Raw genomic sequence first — 16,192 nt, forward strand, 5'->3', positions numbered from 1 at the left:
AAAAAAATTTAAAGTTAAATAAAAATTTTTAATTTAAATTAAAAAATAAAAGTAAAAATAAAAGTAAAAAAAATGTAATGTACAAAAAATACTTAGCGCTGTTTTTGTATTGTTATTTTAACACATTAGTAAATAAAATAAAATATAAATCAAAGTATAGACTAATTTTTTTACTGCAATACGCTTCAATAGAAATCTATAAACATATTACGTGGCTCGATATTCGAATGACATGTGGCTAGCTGAACATATCGATATACATGTATGAAATATATGTATATAATGTAACATGCAATAATTGTCATATTAAACAGATTCAACGATTGGGCAATGTGAATGGGCTAAGTGAAAATTATAAAAATGAATTTACTATACATTAATATATGCTAAAGACGTATACATATACATATATATGTTATTAATATATGTATACCAGGGTTGGGAAGTAACGAGTTACTTGTAACGAAGTTACAGTTACAGTTACTTTTTTTCGGTAACTATAACTTAACTTCGTTACTTTTTTCCATCTGTAACTGTAACTGTAACTTAGTTACATTTTTTTAGTAACTAGTAACTATTTTAATAGTTACTTTATTAGTAACTTTTTTTGGAAACATGCGCTAAAAGTATTGTTTAAGTATGGTTATATTATTAAATTAAATTTTGATAACAGTAGCATATGGATCTTCATATGATTTAATCTTTTACCTAAAATTTTCATTTTGTGTACATAAAATAATATAACACATAATTAAGATCGACCAATCACAGTCAAATATTTAAAAAAATTCTTAAAGGTAATAATTGATCGATTTGCTTGCGACTTTGCGATTACCATTTAGTAACTTACTATAACTATTTTTACTGTTGTATATAAAGATCATTCATACATTGATGTTAATTGCAAAGTCGCAAGCAAATCGATCAATATTACATTCAAGAATTTTTTTAAATACTTGACTGTAATTGTGCATAAAATGTAAGCTCCTTATATTTAAAACAATGTATAATTATTTTTAAAAAGTAACTGAAAAGTAACGACTCGTTACTTTTAGAGTAACTGTAACTGTAACAAGTTATTTTTTAAAATCGGTAACTTGTAACTGTAACTAGTTATTTTTTCAATGAAATAACTGTAACTGTAACTAGTTACTTTTACAAAGTAACTTTCCCAACCCTGATGTATACATATATTAATTAATGTATATGGAGCATTTCAAAGTGTTTAATTGATCAATCAAAATATAAATGAATAAAAATTTCTTTATTCTGATACATGTTTTAAAGCATTTGCAATGTTTTCCTTATCGCAATCAAAGTTTCGAGATAGATGTTTAAAGCGCATTATTTTCATTATGAATTTTTTTATAAAAAAGGTTGAAATATAATTTCATGATTCTTTAATTTCGACTTATTTTGACTTCATCATTTCACTCTACAAAGATAGGATGCGACTTCTGTGTGTGATATATCAGGAGACGCGGTAGCGTCTCGCTAAGTTATATCTTTTATTCGTCAAATTAAAATACTATCTACAAAAAAACAAAAAAAAATATCAAAAGATATCGAAAAGATAGCGAAAATATCGAAACAATAGCGAAAATTATCCGTAGGACGCTACTGTGTATCCTTTACCGGACGTAACACGATTTTCGTAACCATGAAAACAAAAATTTGAAATATTTCATGAACGGAAACATATTTTTCAAAAGATGACCATATCAATCGAACGCGCGATTTTTTCCGAGTAAAATGAGACCTTAAGGAACTGGATAGCTCTATTGGTTGCGGAGATATGAATTTTTCAAGTTATTTTTTGGTCGAAAAGGTGTCACTTTTTTTTAAGATACGGCGTCGTACTTGTCCCGATCACCCATCCCGACAAAGTGATTCTGTCCGAAGCTGCTTTACCTTATCCGCGGTCACCCATCCTAGTATAGTGACATTTTCCTCAGCAGCTTAACCTTTTAAGTAACCAAACAAAAAATAAATTCTTGCTCTCTCTCACTCTCTCTCTCTCTCTCTCTCCCCCTCTCTCTCCCCTCTCTCTCCCCCCTCTTTCACCCTTTCTCTCTTGCTTTCCCACGTCTTTTTTCGCTCTCTCTCGCCCTCTCTCGCTTTCTCTCGCTGTCTCTCGCTCTCTCTTGCTCTCTACCGCTCTCTCGCGTTCTCTCGCTTCGCTCTCTGCCGCTCTCTCTCGCGTTCTCTCGCTCTCTCCCACTCTCTCTCGCGTTCTCTCGCTCTCTCTCGTCGTCTCTCGCTCTCTCTCGGTTTTTTTTCGCTCTTTCTCGCTTTCTCTCGCTGTTTCTCGCCTTCTCTCGTTCTCTCTCGCTCTCTCGCTTTCTTCCGGTCTCTCTCGCTCTCTCCCGCTCTCTCTCTGAAGTGGAGAAGACGTGTGTCACATCGCTCCGTCAAAATACTGAGTTTTCACCGGTAAACAGTGGAAAAGAAGTATAATAAGTTATTCAAGTTACGCTGCCATAAAAAGGAGATAGCTATGAAAGTTATCTAGCCGGGATATGGCGATCTGTGACTGTGAGCAGTGAATTTATTCTTCGGGGCATTGAAGTCTCGTAAGACAAGTAGACATTATACGTGGACACAATAGTGCTGACGTGTGAAAGTGGATCACAGGTGAGTGATCGATTAGGCTGATATTAGCGGTTTCGGCCGGTACGGTAATTATCGGCATGGACGATGAATATGCAGAGTATCGATGCTCGGCATGTAGGAAGGCAATAAAGAATAAAGTCGTCAAATGCAAAACTTGTATAAATAAGCTTTTTTACCATCCAGGATGTGTAATTAAGCATAAAATTCTGGACAGTAGACAAGAATTAGTGCCGTGTAAAGGCCCATTTGAGGAGTTTTTGATTGATAGTAAAGAAACAAACATGAAGACGGCAGGAAGAGATAGGACATCGTCTACAGGATCCGTGGGATCTGCAGGATCGTTCACAAGTAAAGGATCAGGCATTGATGTAAAAGTAGACTGGATCATAAAAACTGTAAAGGAAATAAAAAATGAAACAGCCTGTAAAAATGAAATTAAACTAATGATTAAAGAAGTAGTTCAAGAAGAATTAGTAAATGTTAAGCAAGAACTGGAAAACTTGAAGAAAATGATACAGGGAGTAACATATGTGTATCAAAGGAAGAATCGCAGATAAGCTACAGTGAAGCGGTTAAAGGGAAGAAGAAAGAAAACGTTATAATTGTTAAGCCGAAAATGCAACAAGAGAGTGAAGCTACTAAAAAATTGATAAAAGAAAAGGTGGATATTAAGAGTATGGCTATGGGAATAACGAAATTAAGGAAAGGTAGCAAGGGAACAGTGATCGTGGGTTGTGAAACCGGCGAGGAGGTGAAAAAATTGAAGGAGACAGTTCAAGCTAAGCTGGGAGAAAATTATAAAGTGATAGAGTCGCCTCAATCAAAACCAAAGATAAAAATTATTAATATAGGTGTAGAAGAGATGAAATTAGATGATAATGAACTTATAAATACGATAAAGATGCAGAATAAAATAGATACAGCAAATATGCGAATTGTGAAGAGAATGATCAAAGAAAGGAGAAATAATCAATCTGAAAGAAAAGGAAATGAAATGAAGAAGGGTCAATAATAATAGAAGCAGATGAAGAGACACATGAGCTGATATTGAAGAAAGGAAAGCTAAGTGTAGGATGGAAGAAGTGTCCGGTATTTAATCACATCAATGTTAAAAGATGTTTCAAATGCTGGGGATATTATCATATTGCAAAAAATTGTACGCGAGAGGAAGCATGCTATAAATGTGCAGGAAGTCATAACTCGCGTGATTGTACAGCGACAAAGAAGAAATGTGTGAATTGTATATTCAAAAATCGAACATACAATCTGAATATAAGCGATGACCATGACGCCCTTAGTCCGGAATGTCCGACCTTTAAGAGGGCGCTACGGGAGGAGAAGAGGAGAGCAGGCTGGGAGGACGCTAAATAGCAACCACAGGAAGAAGCGGAGATAATACTATATACAAATGCGCAAAGTTTAATTGCGCACAGAGATGAGATACAACATCAGATCATGAAGAAAATAAATCCTGCGTTCTTTTCTTAGCATTATCGGAGACCAGAGTGACTGAGGATATCGAAGACAGTGAAGTGAACGTTCCGGGTTATAGTATAGTTAGATGTAATGCTGAGAATAGGAATACGGGAGGAGTTATTTTATACGTTAGAAGCGATATTAAATATGAAATAGTATTAGAGGGAAAAAAAAATTAGAATCGAATTGTTGGTGTGTTGCGGTAGAAGTAAAAGATAAATTATATAAAGGAGTGATAATGGTAATATATCACTCACCGAGCGCATCGCACGGAGATTTCTTGAGATTTTTCGAGGATATAGTAGAAGAGTTTATAATAAAGGGAGAATGCATGGTAATAGGAGATTTTAATATAGATCTTATGAGAGATTCGTTTTATGCGAATAAACTGCAAACGACAATGCTAAGCTTAGGTATGAAACAATATGTTAACGAACCGACGAGAATTACGAAAGACAGTCAGACAATTATAGATTTGATCTTCGCTAATAATAATAAAATTAAAATAGTACAGGTAATTCATGAACCTAAAATTACGGATCACGCGTGGCTGAAAGTTGAGCTGAGTGTTAGTAAAACTGAAAGTAAATATAGAGAATTTAGTGCTAGGAATTATAAAGAGTTTGATGAAAATAAATTTGCTATATTAGTGAAAAATAAATTACAAGAAAGCCAGGAATGTCAGTGTGAATGTATGGGTGTCAGTGAGAGGGCGAAAAAACTTGTCGATAGTATAGTGGGTGCGTTAGATGTAATGGCGCCGAGGAAAAAATTTAGAATTCCGAAAATTTGGGAAGGGAAGAAATGGTTTTCAGACGAAATAAAAGAGGCTGCGGATAGAAGGGATAAGGCATATAGAAGAGCATTGTATGACGATACCGAACAAAATTGGTCGCAGTATAAAATTGAAAGAAATACGGTAGTAAAATTAATTAGGGAGAAGAAAAAAGAATATTATGAAAATATGATAGATCTTAATAAAGAAAATCCTACGTCTATGTGAAAAACCTTGAAAGAAATAATTAGAGGCGAGCCAGTAGGCATAAAAGAGGTAGGAAATATAGATTTTGAAATTTTAGGCGATATCGAAGAGTGCAATATAGCTGATAAATTTAATTTATATTATATACAAAGTATTAATAGTATAATAAACTCTATAAAGGTTGTTAGATCCGGTGATATAATCGATCATTGGATGAATATAAATAAGAAAATTATTAAATACCTGTGCACAAGGCACCAAATTTTTACTTGGACACGGCCAAGATATAAAATTGGAATAATCTCTACAAGAGATTTTTAATTCCATGTATCCCCTATTCCCCCTAAAGAAATAAAGTGCGAGAGAAAAATATAGATCCGAAAGTCGCAGAATCGGGAATCGAACCCGAGACCTTTCGCTTGCCGGGCGACTGCTCTTCCAACTGAGCTATTCAGATCCTTTCGATTCTATACTTTTCTCTGTTATATATATTAATGGGTAAATAAACGCCTTTAAGCCAGCGTGTATAAATTAAGAGTTTAACTAGGCTCTGTAATATATAAATATAAATTTAACATATATAAGATAGGCAATAAGAGCCAAATCGCGGATGACAGTGCGTTATTCTAAACGAAACTAAATTTTTTCGTTAGAATTAAATACCTGTGCACAAGGCACCAAATTTTTACTTGGACACGGCCAAGATATAAAATTGGAATAATCTCTACAAGAGATTTTTAATTCCATGTATCCCCTATTCCCCCTAAAGAAATAAAGTGCGAGAGAAAAATATAGATCCGAAAGTCGCAGAATCGGGAATCGAACCCGAGACCTTTCGCTTGCCGGGCGACTGCTCTTCCAACTGAGCTATTCAGATCCTTTCGATTCTATACTTTTCTCTGTTATATATATTAATGTTGGTAAATAAACGCCTTTAAGCCAGCGTGTATAAATTAAGAGTTTAACTAGGCTCTGTAATATATAAATATAAATTTAATTTAACATATATAAGATAGGCAATAAGAGCCAAATCGCGGATGACAGTGCGTTATTCTAAACGAAACTAAATTTTTTCGTTAGAATTAAATACCTGTGCACAAGGCACCAAATTTTTACTTGGACACGGCCAAGATATAAAATTGGAATAATCTCTACAAGAGATTTTTAATTCCATGTATCCCCTATTCCCCCTAAAGAAATAAAGTGCGAGAGAAAAATATAGATCCGAAAGTCGCAGAATCGGGAATCGAACCCGAGACCTTTCGCTTGCCGGGCGACTGCTCTTCCAACTGAGCTATTCAGATCCTTTCGATTCTATACTTTTCTCTGTTATATATATTAATGTTGGTAAATAAACGCCTTTAAGCCAGCGTGTATAAATTAAGAGTTTAACTAGGCTCTGTAATATATAAATATAAATTTAACATATATAAGGGCAATAAGAGCCAAATCGCGGATGACAGTGCGTTATTCTAAACGAAACTAAATTTTTTCGTTAGAATTAAATACCTGTGCACAAGGCACCAAATTTTTACTTGGACACGGCCAAGATATAAAATTGGAATAATCTCTACAAGAGATTTTTAATTCCATGTATCCCCTATTCCCCCTAAAGAAATAAAGTGCGAGAGAAAAATATAGATCCGAAAGTCGCAGAATCGGGAATCGAACCCGAGACCTTTCGCTTGCCGGGCGACTGCTCTTCCAACTGAGCTATTCAGATCCTTTCGATTCTATACTTTTCTCTGTTATATATATTAATGTTGGTAAATAAACGCCTTTAAGCCAGCGTGTATAAATTAAGAGTTTAACTAGGCTCTGTAATATATAAATATAAATTTAACATATATAAGATAGGCAATAAGAGCCAAATCGCGGATGACAGTGCGTTATTCTAAACGAAACTAAATTTTTTCGTTAGAATTAAATACCTGACCTGTGCACAAGGCACCAAATTTTTACTTGGACACGGCCAAGATATAAAATTGGAATAATCTCTACAAGAGATTTTTAATTCCATGTATCCCCTATTCCCCCTAAAGAAATAAAGTGCGAGAGAAAAATATAGATCCGAAAGTCGCAGAATCGGGAATCGAACCCGAGACCTTTCGCTTGCCGGGCGACTGCTCTTCCAACTGAGCTATTCAGATCCTTTCGATTCTATACTTTTCTCTGTTATATATATTAATGTTGGTAAATAAACGCCTTTAAGCCAGCGTGTATAAATTAAGAGTTTAACTAGGCTCTGTAATATATAAATATAAATTTAACATATATAAGATAGGCAATAAGAGCCAAATCGCGGATGACAGTGCGTTATTCTAAACGAAACTAAATTTTTTCGTTAGAATTAAATACCTGTGCACAAGGCACCAAATTTTTTACTTGGACACGGCCAAGATATAAATTGGAATAAATCTCATCTCTTGTAGAGATTATTCCAATTTTATATCTTGGCCGTGTCCAAGTAAAAATTTGGTGCCTTGTGCACAGGTATTTAATTCTAACGAAAAAATTTAGTTTCGTTTAGAATAACGCACTGTCATCCGCGATTTGGCTCTTATTGCCTATCTTATATATGTTAAATTTATATTTATATATTACAGAGCCTAGTTAAACTCTTAATTTATACACGCTGGCTTAAAGGCGTTTATTTACCAACATTAATATATATAACAGAGAAAAGTATAGAATCGAAAGGATCTGAATAGCTCAGTTGGAAGAGCAGTCGCCCGGCAAGCGAAAGGTCTCGGGTTCGATTCCCGATTCTGCGACTTTCGGATCTATATTTTTCTCTCGCACTTTATTTCTTTAGGGGGAATAGGGGATACATGGAATTAAAAATCTCTTGTAGAGATTATTCCAATTTTATATCTTGGCCGTGTCCAAGTAAAAATTTGGTGCCTTGTGCTGTGCACAGGTATTTAATTCTAACGAAAAAATTTAGTTTCGTTTAGAATAACGCACTGTCATCCGCGATTTGGCTCTTATTGCCTATCTTATATATGTTAAATTTATATTTATATATTACAGAGCCTAGTTAAACTCTTAATTTATACACGCTGGCTTAAAGGCGTTTATTTACCAACATTAATATATATAACAGAGAAAAGTATAGAATCGAAAGGATCTGAATAGCTCAGTTGGAAGAGCAGTCGCCCGGCAAGCGAAAGGTCTCGGGTTCGATTCCCGATTCTGCGACTTTCGGATCTATATTTTTCTCTCGCACTTTATTTCTTTAGGGGGAATAGGGGATACATGGAATTAAAAATCTCTTGTAGAGATTATTCCAATTTTATATCTTGGCCGTGTCCAAGTAAAAATTTGGTGCCTTGTGCACAGGTATTTAATTCTAACGAAAAAATTTAGTTTCGTTTAGAATAACGCAACGCACTGTCATCCGCGATTTGGCTCTTATTGCCTATCTTATATATGTTAAATTTATATTTATATATTACAGAGCCTAGTTAAACTCTTAATTTATACACGCTGGCTTAAAGGCGTTTATTTACCAACATTAATATATATAACAGAGAAAAGTATAGAATCGAAAGGATCTGAATAGCTCAGTTGGAAGAGCAGTCGCCCGGCAAGCGAAAGGTCTCGGGTTCGATTCCCGATTCTGCGACTTTCGGATCTATATTTTTCTCTCGCACTTTATTTCTTTAGGGGGAATAGGGGATACATGGAATTAAAAATCTCTTGTAGAGATTATTCCAATTTTATATCTTGGCCGTGTCCAAGTAAAAATTTGGTGCCTTGTGCACAGGTATTTAATTCTAACGAAAAAATTTAGTTTCGTTTAGAATAACGCACTGTCATCCGCGATTTGGCTCTTATTGCCTATCTTATATATGTTAAATTTATATTTATATATTACAGAGCCTAGTTAAACTCTTAATTTATACACGCTGGCTTAAAGGCGTTTATTTACCAACATTAATATATATAACAAAGAAAAGTATAGAATCGAAAGGATCTGAATAGCTCAGTTGGAAGAGCAGTCGCCCGGCAAGCGAAAGGTCTCGGGTTCGATTCCCGATTCTGCGACTTTCGGATCTATATTTTTCTCTCGCACTTTATTTCTTTAGGGGGAATAGGGGATACATGGAATTAAAAATCTCTTGTAGAGATTATTCCAATTTTATATCTTGGCCGTGTCCAAGTAAAAATTTGGTGCCTTGTGCACAGGTATTTAATTCTAACGAAAAAAATTTAGTTTCGTTTAGAATAACGCACTGTCATCCGCGATTTGGCTCTTATTGCCTATCTTATATATGTTAAATTTATATTTATATATTACAGAGCCTAGTTAAACTCTTAATTTATACACGCTGGCTTAAAGGCGTTTATTTACCAACATTAATATATATAACAGAGATATAGAATCGAAAGGATCTGAATAGCTCAGTTGGAAGAGCAGTCGCCCGGCAAGCGAAAGGTCTCGGGTTCGATTCCCGATTCTGCGACTTTCGGATCTATATTTTTCTCTCGCACTTTATTTCTTTAGGGGGAATAGGGGATACATGGAATTAAAAATCTCTTGTAGAGATTATTCCAATTTTATATCTTGGCCGTGTCCAAGTAAAAATTTGGTGCCTTGTGCACAGGTATTTAATTCTAACGAAAAAATTTAGTTTCGTTTAGAATAACGCACTGTCATCCGCGATTTGGCTCTTATTGCCTATCTTATATATGTTAAATTTATATTTATATATTACAGAGCCTAGTTAAACTCTTAATTTATACACGCTGGCTTAAAGGCGTTTATTTACCAACATTAATATATATAACAGAGAAAAGTATAGAATCGAAAGGATCTGAATAGCTCAGTTGGAAGAGCAGTTGCCCGGCAAGCGAAAGGTCTCGGGTTCGATTCCCCTTTCGGATCTATATTTTTCTCTCGCACTTTATTTCTTTAGGGGGAATAGGGGATACATGGAATTAAAAATCTCTTGTAGAGATTATTCCAATTTTATATCTTGGCCGTGTCCAAGTAAAAATTTGGTGCCTTGTGCACAGGTATTTAATTCTAACGAAAAAATTTAGTTTCGTTTAGAATAACGCACTGTCATCCGCGATTTGGCTCTTATTGCCTATCTTATATATGTTAAATTTATATTTATATATTACAGAGCCTAGTTAAACTCTTAATTTATACACGCTGGCTTAAAGGCGTTTATTTACCAACATTAATATATATAACAGAGAAAAGTATAGAATCGAAAGGATCTGAATAGCTCAGTTGGAAGAGCAGTCGCCCGGCAAGCGAAAGGTCTCGGGTTCGATTCCCGATTCTGCGACTTTCGGATCTATATTTTTCTCTCGCACTTTATTTCTTTAGGGGGAATAGGGGATACATGGAATTAAAAATCTCTTGTTCCAATTTTATATCTTGGCCGTGTCCAAGTAAAAATTTGGTGCCTTGTGCACAGGTATTTAATTCTAACGAAAAAATTTAGTTTCGTTTAGAATAACGCACTGTCATCCGCGATTTGGCTCTTATTGCCTATCTTATATATGTTAAATTTATATTTATATATTACAGAGCCTAGTTAAACTCTTAATTTATACACGCTGGCTTAAAGGCGTTTATTTACCAACATTAATATATATAACAGAGAAAAGTATAGAATCGAAAGGATCTGAATAGCTCAGTTGGAAGAGCAGTCGCCCGGCAAGCGAAAGGTCTCGGGTTCGATTCCCGATTCTGCGACTTTCGGATCTATATTTTTCTCTCGCACTTTATTTCTTTAGGGGGAATAGGGGATACATGGAATTAAAAATCTCTTGTAGAGATTATTCCAATTTTATATCTTGGCCGTGTCCAAGTAAAAATTTGGTGCCTTGTGCACAGGTATTTAATTCTAACGAAAAAATTTTTAGTTTCGTTTAGAATAACGCACTGTCATCCGCGATTTGGCTCTTATTGCCTATCTTATATATGTTAAATTTATATTTATATATTACAGAGCCTAGTTAAACTCTTAATTTATACACGCTGGCTTAAAGGCGTTTATTTACCAACATTAATATATATAACAGAGAAAAGTATAGAATCGAAAGGATCTGAATAGCTCAGTTGGAAGAGCAGTCGCCCGGCAAGCGAAAGGTCTCGGGTTCGATTCCCGATTCTGCGACTTTCGGATCTATATTTTTCTCTCGCACTTTATTTCTTTAGGGGGAATAGGGGATACATGGAATTAAAAATCTCTTGTAGAGATTATTCCAATTTTATATCTTGGCCGTGTCCAAGTAAAAATTTGGTGCCTTGTGCACAGGTATTTAATTCTAACGAAAAAATTTAGTTTCGTTTAGAATAACGCACTGTCATCCGCGATTTGGCTCTTATTGCCTATCTTATATATGTTAAATTTATATTATTACAGAGCCTAGTTAAACTCTTAATTTATACACGCTGGCTTAAAGGCGTTTATTTACCAACATTAATATATATAACAGAGAAAAGTATAGAATCGAAAGGATCTGAATAGCTCAGTTGGAAGAGCAGTCGCCCGGCAAGCGAAAGGTCTCGGGTTCGATTCCCGATTCTGCGACTTTCGGATCTATATTTTTCTCTCGCACTTTATTTCTTTAGGGGGAATAGGGGATACATGGAATTAAAAATCTCTTGTAGAGATTATTCCAATTTTATATCTTGGCCGTGTCCAAGTAAAAATTTGGTGCCTTGTGCACAGGTATTTAATTCTAACGAAAAAATTTAGTTTCGTTTAGAATAACGCACTGTCATCCGCGATTTGGCTCTTATTGCCTATCTTATATATGTTAAATTTATATTTATATATTACAGAGCCTAGTTAAACTCTTAAGAAAATTATTTATATTATCGAAAATAAAGGATTTATGGAAAATTTCGTGACTATTAAACTAGAGCAGTTAGAAAAAATTGTTATGGGATTGCCGAAAAAGAAAGGTACGGAAGAGGGAATAACTAGCGATATATTGAGGACAACTTTTTCTGTAATAAAAGAGGAATTTGCGAATATAATAAACAATTCTTTAGGAGAAGGTCTCTGTTCGGAAGGTTGGAAAACCTCTACGATAATACCGATTCCAAAGATAGATAAAGCGAAAAAAGCGAGCGATTATAGGCCTATAAATATGTTACCAATATTTGAAAAAGTGTTAGAATTAGTAGTAAAAGAACAACTTGAAATGTATTTGGAAACTAACGATATTATAACAGAACATCAGTCGGGGTTTAGAAAATATTACTCGTGTGAAACAGCGATTCAAACTGTCATTGACGAATGGAAATTAATAGTAAGCGAAGGAAAAATGGTAGGTGTAATTTTCATGGATCTTAAGAGAGCGTTTGAAACAATAGACAGAGAAAGATTATTAGGAAAAGAAAAATGTATTATTATGGAATTAGAGGAATGGCCTTAGAATGGTTCAAATCATATTTAAATAATAGGAAACAGCAAGTGCGTTTCAATCATACATGGTCTAAATTATTGACAACAGAATACGGAGTGCCACAAGGCTCGGTACTAGGACCTTTACTATTTATAATATATATAAATGATATAATCGAAGGCTGTCCAGAAGGGTGCAATATAAAAATGTTTGCAGACGACACGCTTATATATGTAAGTGGAGAAAGTAGCACGGATATAGAGATAAAATTGAACACGGCTTTTAATATAATCGAACGTTGGATGAATATAAATAAGTTAAAAATGAATGCAAGTAAAACGAAGTATATGATAGTTAGAAGTATTCGAAAAGAATTGAGAGGTAATACTATTTTGAAATGTCTGGACGGAATTGAAATAGAGCGTGTAGAGACTATGAAATATCTAGGTATAATTATCGATGACAGACTTCGATTTCAAGATCACTGTGATTATATGTTAAAGAAAATAGGTAAAAAAACGAGTTTCTTAAATAGAGTAGGTAATTACATATCAGTGTATACTAGATGCATTATATATAAGACAATCATAGCTCCTCATTTTGAGTATTGCGCGACGATATTAATAGGCATGGGGGAGACGCAGATAACCCAACTGCAGAAGGTACAAAACAGAGCTATGAGGATAATACTTCAATGTGATAGATACACCAAAGTGGAAGACATGCTAGAGGCGTTGCAATTTATGTCAGTAAGACAAAGATTACAATATAATATATTGTAAGAAATATATGCGTCCGGCGGAACTCGTCATATTGCGTACCATGCGTCTTACACAGCTGTTTATTGCGTGCGCATCCGAGCAGGCGCAACACAGGAGCGTAACAGGAGTGGGGCACTGTTCGAAGACCCTGCTCCAAAAAAGACCGGCGACTAACTGTCACTCTCTTTTGAGAAGCGCTATAATACGGTTGGAAAAATTATACGTGCGGGAGTCTTTTGGTCTGTACTTGGAGAATAAATTGATTGCGAGTCTTTTCTTATACTTTAATTTCGAGTGTTCGAGTTATCTTTATTTCAAACATACCATCCTACCTGACAATTGTAAAAAGAAGAACGAGAAGAACATCTTTCACATTATCTCTCAACTTCAGAAGTGGGATACTGCTCAGGCTTCACAGGAGAACCAGAAGCAGAGGTCATCTGGGACAAAGAAAATAATAAAAAAAAAAAGTTGTTAAAACACAGGTAACGGCTTTTTTAAAATTTAACGGTAAAAGGTTCTACCTGCATGGTGAAAACTCGAGCTCGCGGTAAAATGGAACGAGCACAATTGGAAAATCTCTCTCACGAGGAGCTGAGATTAGAGGCAGGGAAGTATCGGTTGCCAATCTCGGGAAATCGGAACTCGCTCATCGACGTGATCATGACACATCTGGAGACTCATGGGCCGGTCGAGGAGATGATGCAGCTGGCCTCTCCGAGACCGACGACGTCGGGTGCGGTTCCGAAGATCACGAAGGCCTCGCAGCAACGGAGAGACTCCCAGGAATCGGCGGACGTCTTAAAACAGATGCTGGTGGCAATGCAGAAGCAGCACGAGCAAATGGGAGCAGCGATGCAGCTGCAACACGAAACGTTAGGGCAAATACTCCATTTGCTAACCGACCAGAGGGAGGCGAGATCAGCGCAAACACAGGTAGGCACGGCGAGGGAGGTTGAGCGAGATACTTCACCTCGGGTGTCCCCGTCGGAGGAAGCAGGACGGCGCTCGACGGAGTCGTGGTCGTCAGGATCGGCGGTGCAGGCGTTGGCCCATCAAATCCCGGAGTTCGGTGGCACGGAGGACGACAACGTCCACTCCTGGGTCCGGAGAGTGGACAAAGTTGCTCAGGTCCACGGAGCGACAGACGGAGCGACATTGCTGGCCGCATCGAGCAAGCTGACCAAGTCGGCCAGGAGATGGTTTGACGTCCAGGGGGATCTGGCCGTTGAATCCTGGGTCGGCCTGAGGTCGGAGTTGCTAAAAATATTTGATAGGAAAATTCCGTTTTATAGGGCAATGCAGAAAATTGAGGCAAGGAAGTGCACTTCCAATAAGGAATCCTTCGATGATTACGCCATCGATAAGCTGGCGCTGATGCACCAAGTCGACCTACCTGATCGGGACAGGATCCAGTTGCTGGTGAGCGGAATAATGCCGACATCACTCAGAGCGACGGCACTGGCAGTATCCGACGACACTCTGGAAGGCTTCTTGGCGCGGATGCGGACGATTACCCAGGGCACCTCGGACTGGGAAAGGAAGCCGTCGTCCCAAGGGCAGCCGCAGAAGCCGAAGGATGGAGCCTGCCGGAACTGCGGAAAGAAAGGTCATACTTACAAAGAGTGCAGAAATGAGGTATCGTGCTTTTATTGTAAAGAGAAAGGGCATAGGCGATTTGACTGCCCGATCTTGAAAAAGAAAGAGTCCAAGACTCCCGGGCGCACACCGAATTCCTCTGGAATAGCGGCGGCGAGCGTGTCAGCGGATATACAGGCGTCCGATAGCGTCGCGGTAGTACAGGCGGAGCGTACATTGTTGTCCGTCACCGATACGTTCGTTAAGATCAACTTCCTAGAAAACGGAGAATGTAATTTGACAGCGTTAATCGATACGGGTAGTCCGGTGTCATTTATAAAAAATAGTATTTTCGAGAAATTTATACAACCGGGAAATAAGTTGATGAAAATTAAGAGTCCGCTGAGAAACTTAACAAACGAGCCATTAAACATATTAGGAATTTACAGAAGTCGCATAGGAATACAGTGCCTAAAAAATAAAGTAATCTCAGTGAATTTATATGTTCTCGATTCAAATACGTTTCAAGGAGACCTAATATTAGGGCGCGAGTTCATTATCGAAGAAAAACTCACTTTTGTTTATGAGCCAGGCGCGAAGGGTGACCGAGATAAGGCGAATCTGTTTTCGTATTTACCGCTGTGTATTGATAGCGACGAAAATAATCTGGAAAACATAATTAAACAACAAAATATAGACTTTTGGCTCTTATTGCCTATCTTATATATGTTAAATTTATATTTATATATTACAGAGCCTAGTTAAACTCTTAAAAAAATATACATTTATTTAATGCATTTTGTTTAATGATCTTTGCAAAAATATGTGAAATCCCACAAAAAAAGACATCACAGATGTAAAAAAAAAGCGCTAAGTTATATCTTTCGTCAGCAAAAATAGTTCTTTATAATAATAAAAAATATAATCTTCTCAAAAATTATGTTTATAGCCAAAATAATTCTTTGCAAAAATTAATCATTATCAAAAATATTTTCTCAAAAATTATATTTTATTTTTGTTAATAATACTAGAAAAAAATTAAAATATTAGCATCAAAAAGTAGTGAAATCAAAAAATTGCGCTAAATAATTATATTGATAATACGAGAAAAAAGGTTAAAATATTAGCATCAAAAAGTAGTCAAATCAAAAAGTTGCACTAAGTAAGTGACAACATAATATATAATATTTAGATAAATTTCTTATAATGATACAAATGTATAATTATTGCTTTATTTTAAAACGTTTATAATATATACAATAACAAAATAAATTCAGTAAAATATATATATATATATATATATTTATTCATCTTTATATTTAAATAACATGAATAATTATGTAATTAATTTAAACTGGAATGTATATACATTGTAAAGTTATTATATATTTTTATAAAATAT

The 16,192-nt window shown here is 35.7% G+C and overlaps 1 protein-coding gene and 1 pseudogene across 3 annotated transcripts; one reads left to right on the plus strand and one right to left on the minus strand.

Annotated features, from left to right (window-relative positions):
- Positions 1–2,690: 2,690 nt before the first annotated feature.
- Positions 2,691–4,080, plus strand: LOC146722764 (uncharacterized; annotated as a pseudogene).
- A 9,385-nt stretch (positions 4,081–13,465) lies between these two features.
- Positions 13,466–15,049, minus strand: LOC146722765 (uncharacterized). 3 transcript variants are annotated; one of them, XR_014924959.1, is made up of 4 exons: positions 14,942–15,049; positions 14,609–14,807; positions 13,737–14,472; positions 13,466–13,652 (listed from the first exon to the last, which is right to left on the minus strand). XR_014924959.1 is itself a non-coding variant. In XM_085483891.1 (4 exons), the coding sequence occupies exons 1-4, from the start codon at positions 15,026–15,028 to the stop codon at positions 14,014–14,016; spliced, it is 585 nt and encodes a 194-aa protein (XP_085340017.1). In that variant the 5' UTR covers positions 15,029–15,049; the 3' UTR covers positions 13,955–14,013. The 3 variants fall into 3 exon arrangements, 2 of the variants coding, with proteins under 2 accessions (XP_085340017.1, XP_085340016.1); XM_085483891.1 differs by lacking the exon at positions 13,466–13,652 and having other exon boundaries at positions 13,955–14,025; positions 14,186–14,472; XM_085483890.1 differs by lacking the exon at positions 13,466–13,652 and having other exon boundaries at positions 13,955–14,073; positions 14,186–14,472.
- Positions 15,050–16,192: the final 1,143 nt, after the last annotated feature.

The sequence above is a fragment of the Nylanderia fulva genome, unplaced genomic scaffold (genome assembly GCF_048542155.1).
Source record: "Nylanderia fulva isolate GAGA-0341 unplaced genomic scaffold, ASM4854215v1 Scaffold276, whole genome shotgun sequence".
Taxonomy (NCBI): Eukaryota; Metazoa; Arthropoda; class Insecta; order Hymenoptera; family Formicidae; genus Nylanderia; species Nylanderia fulva.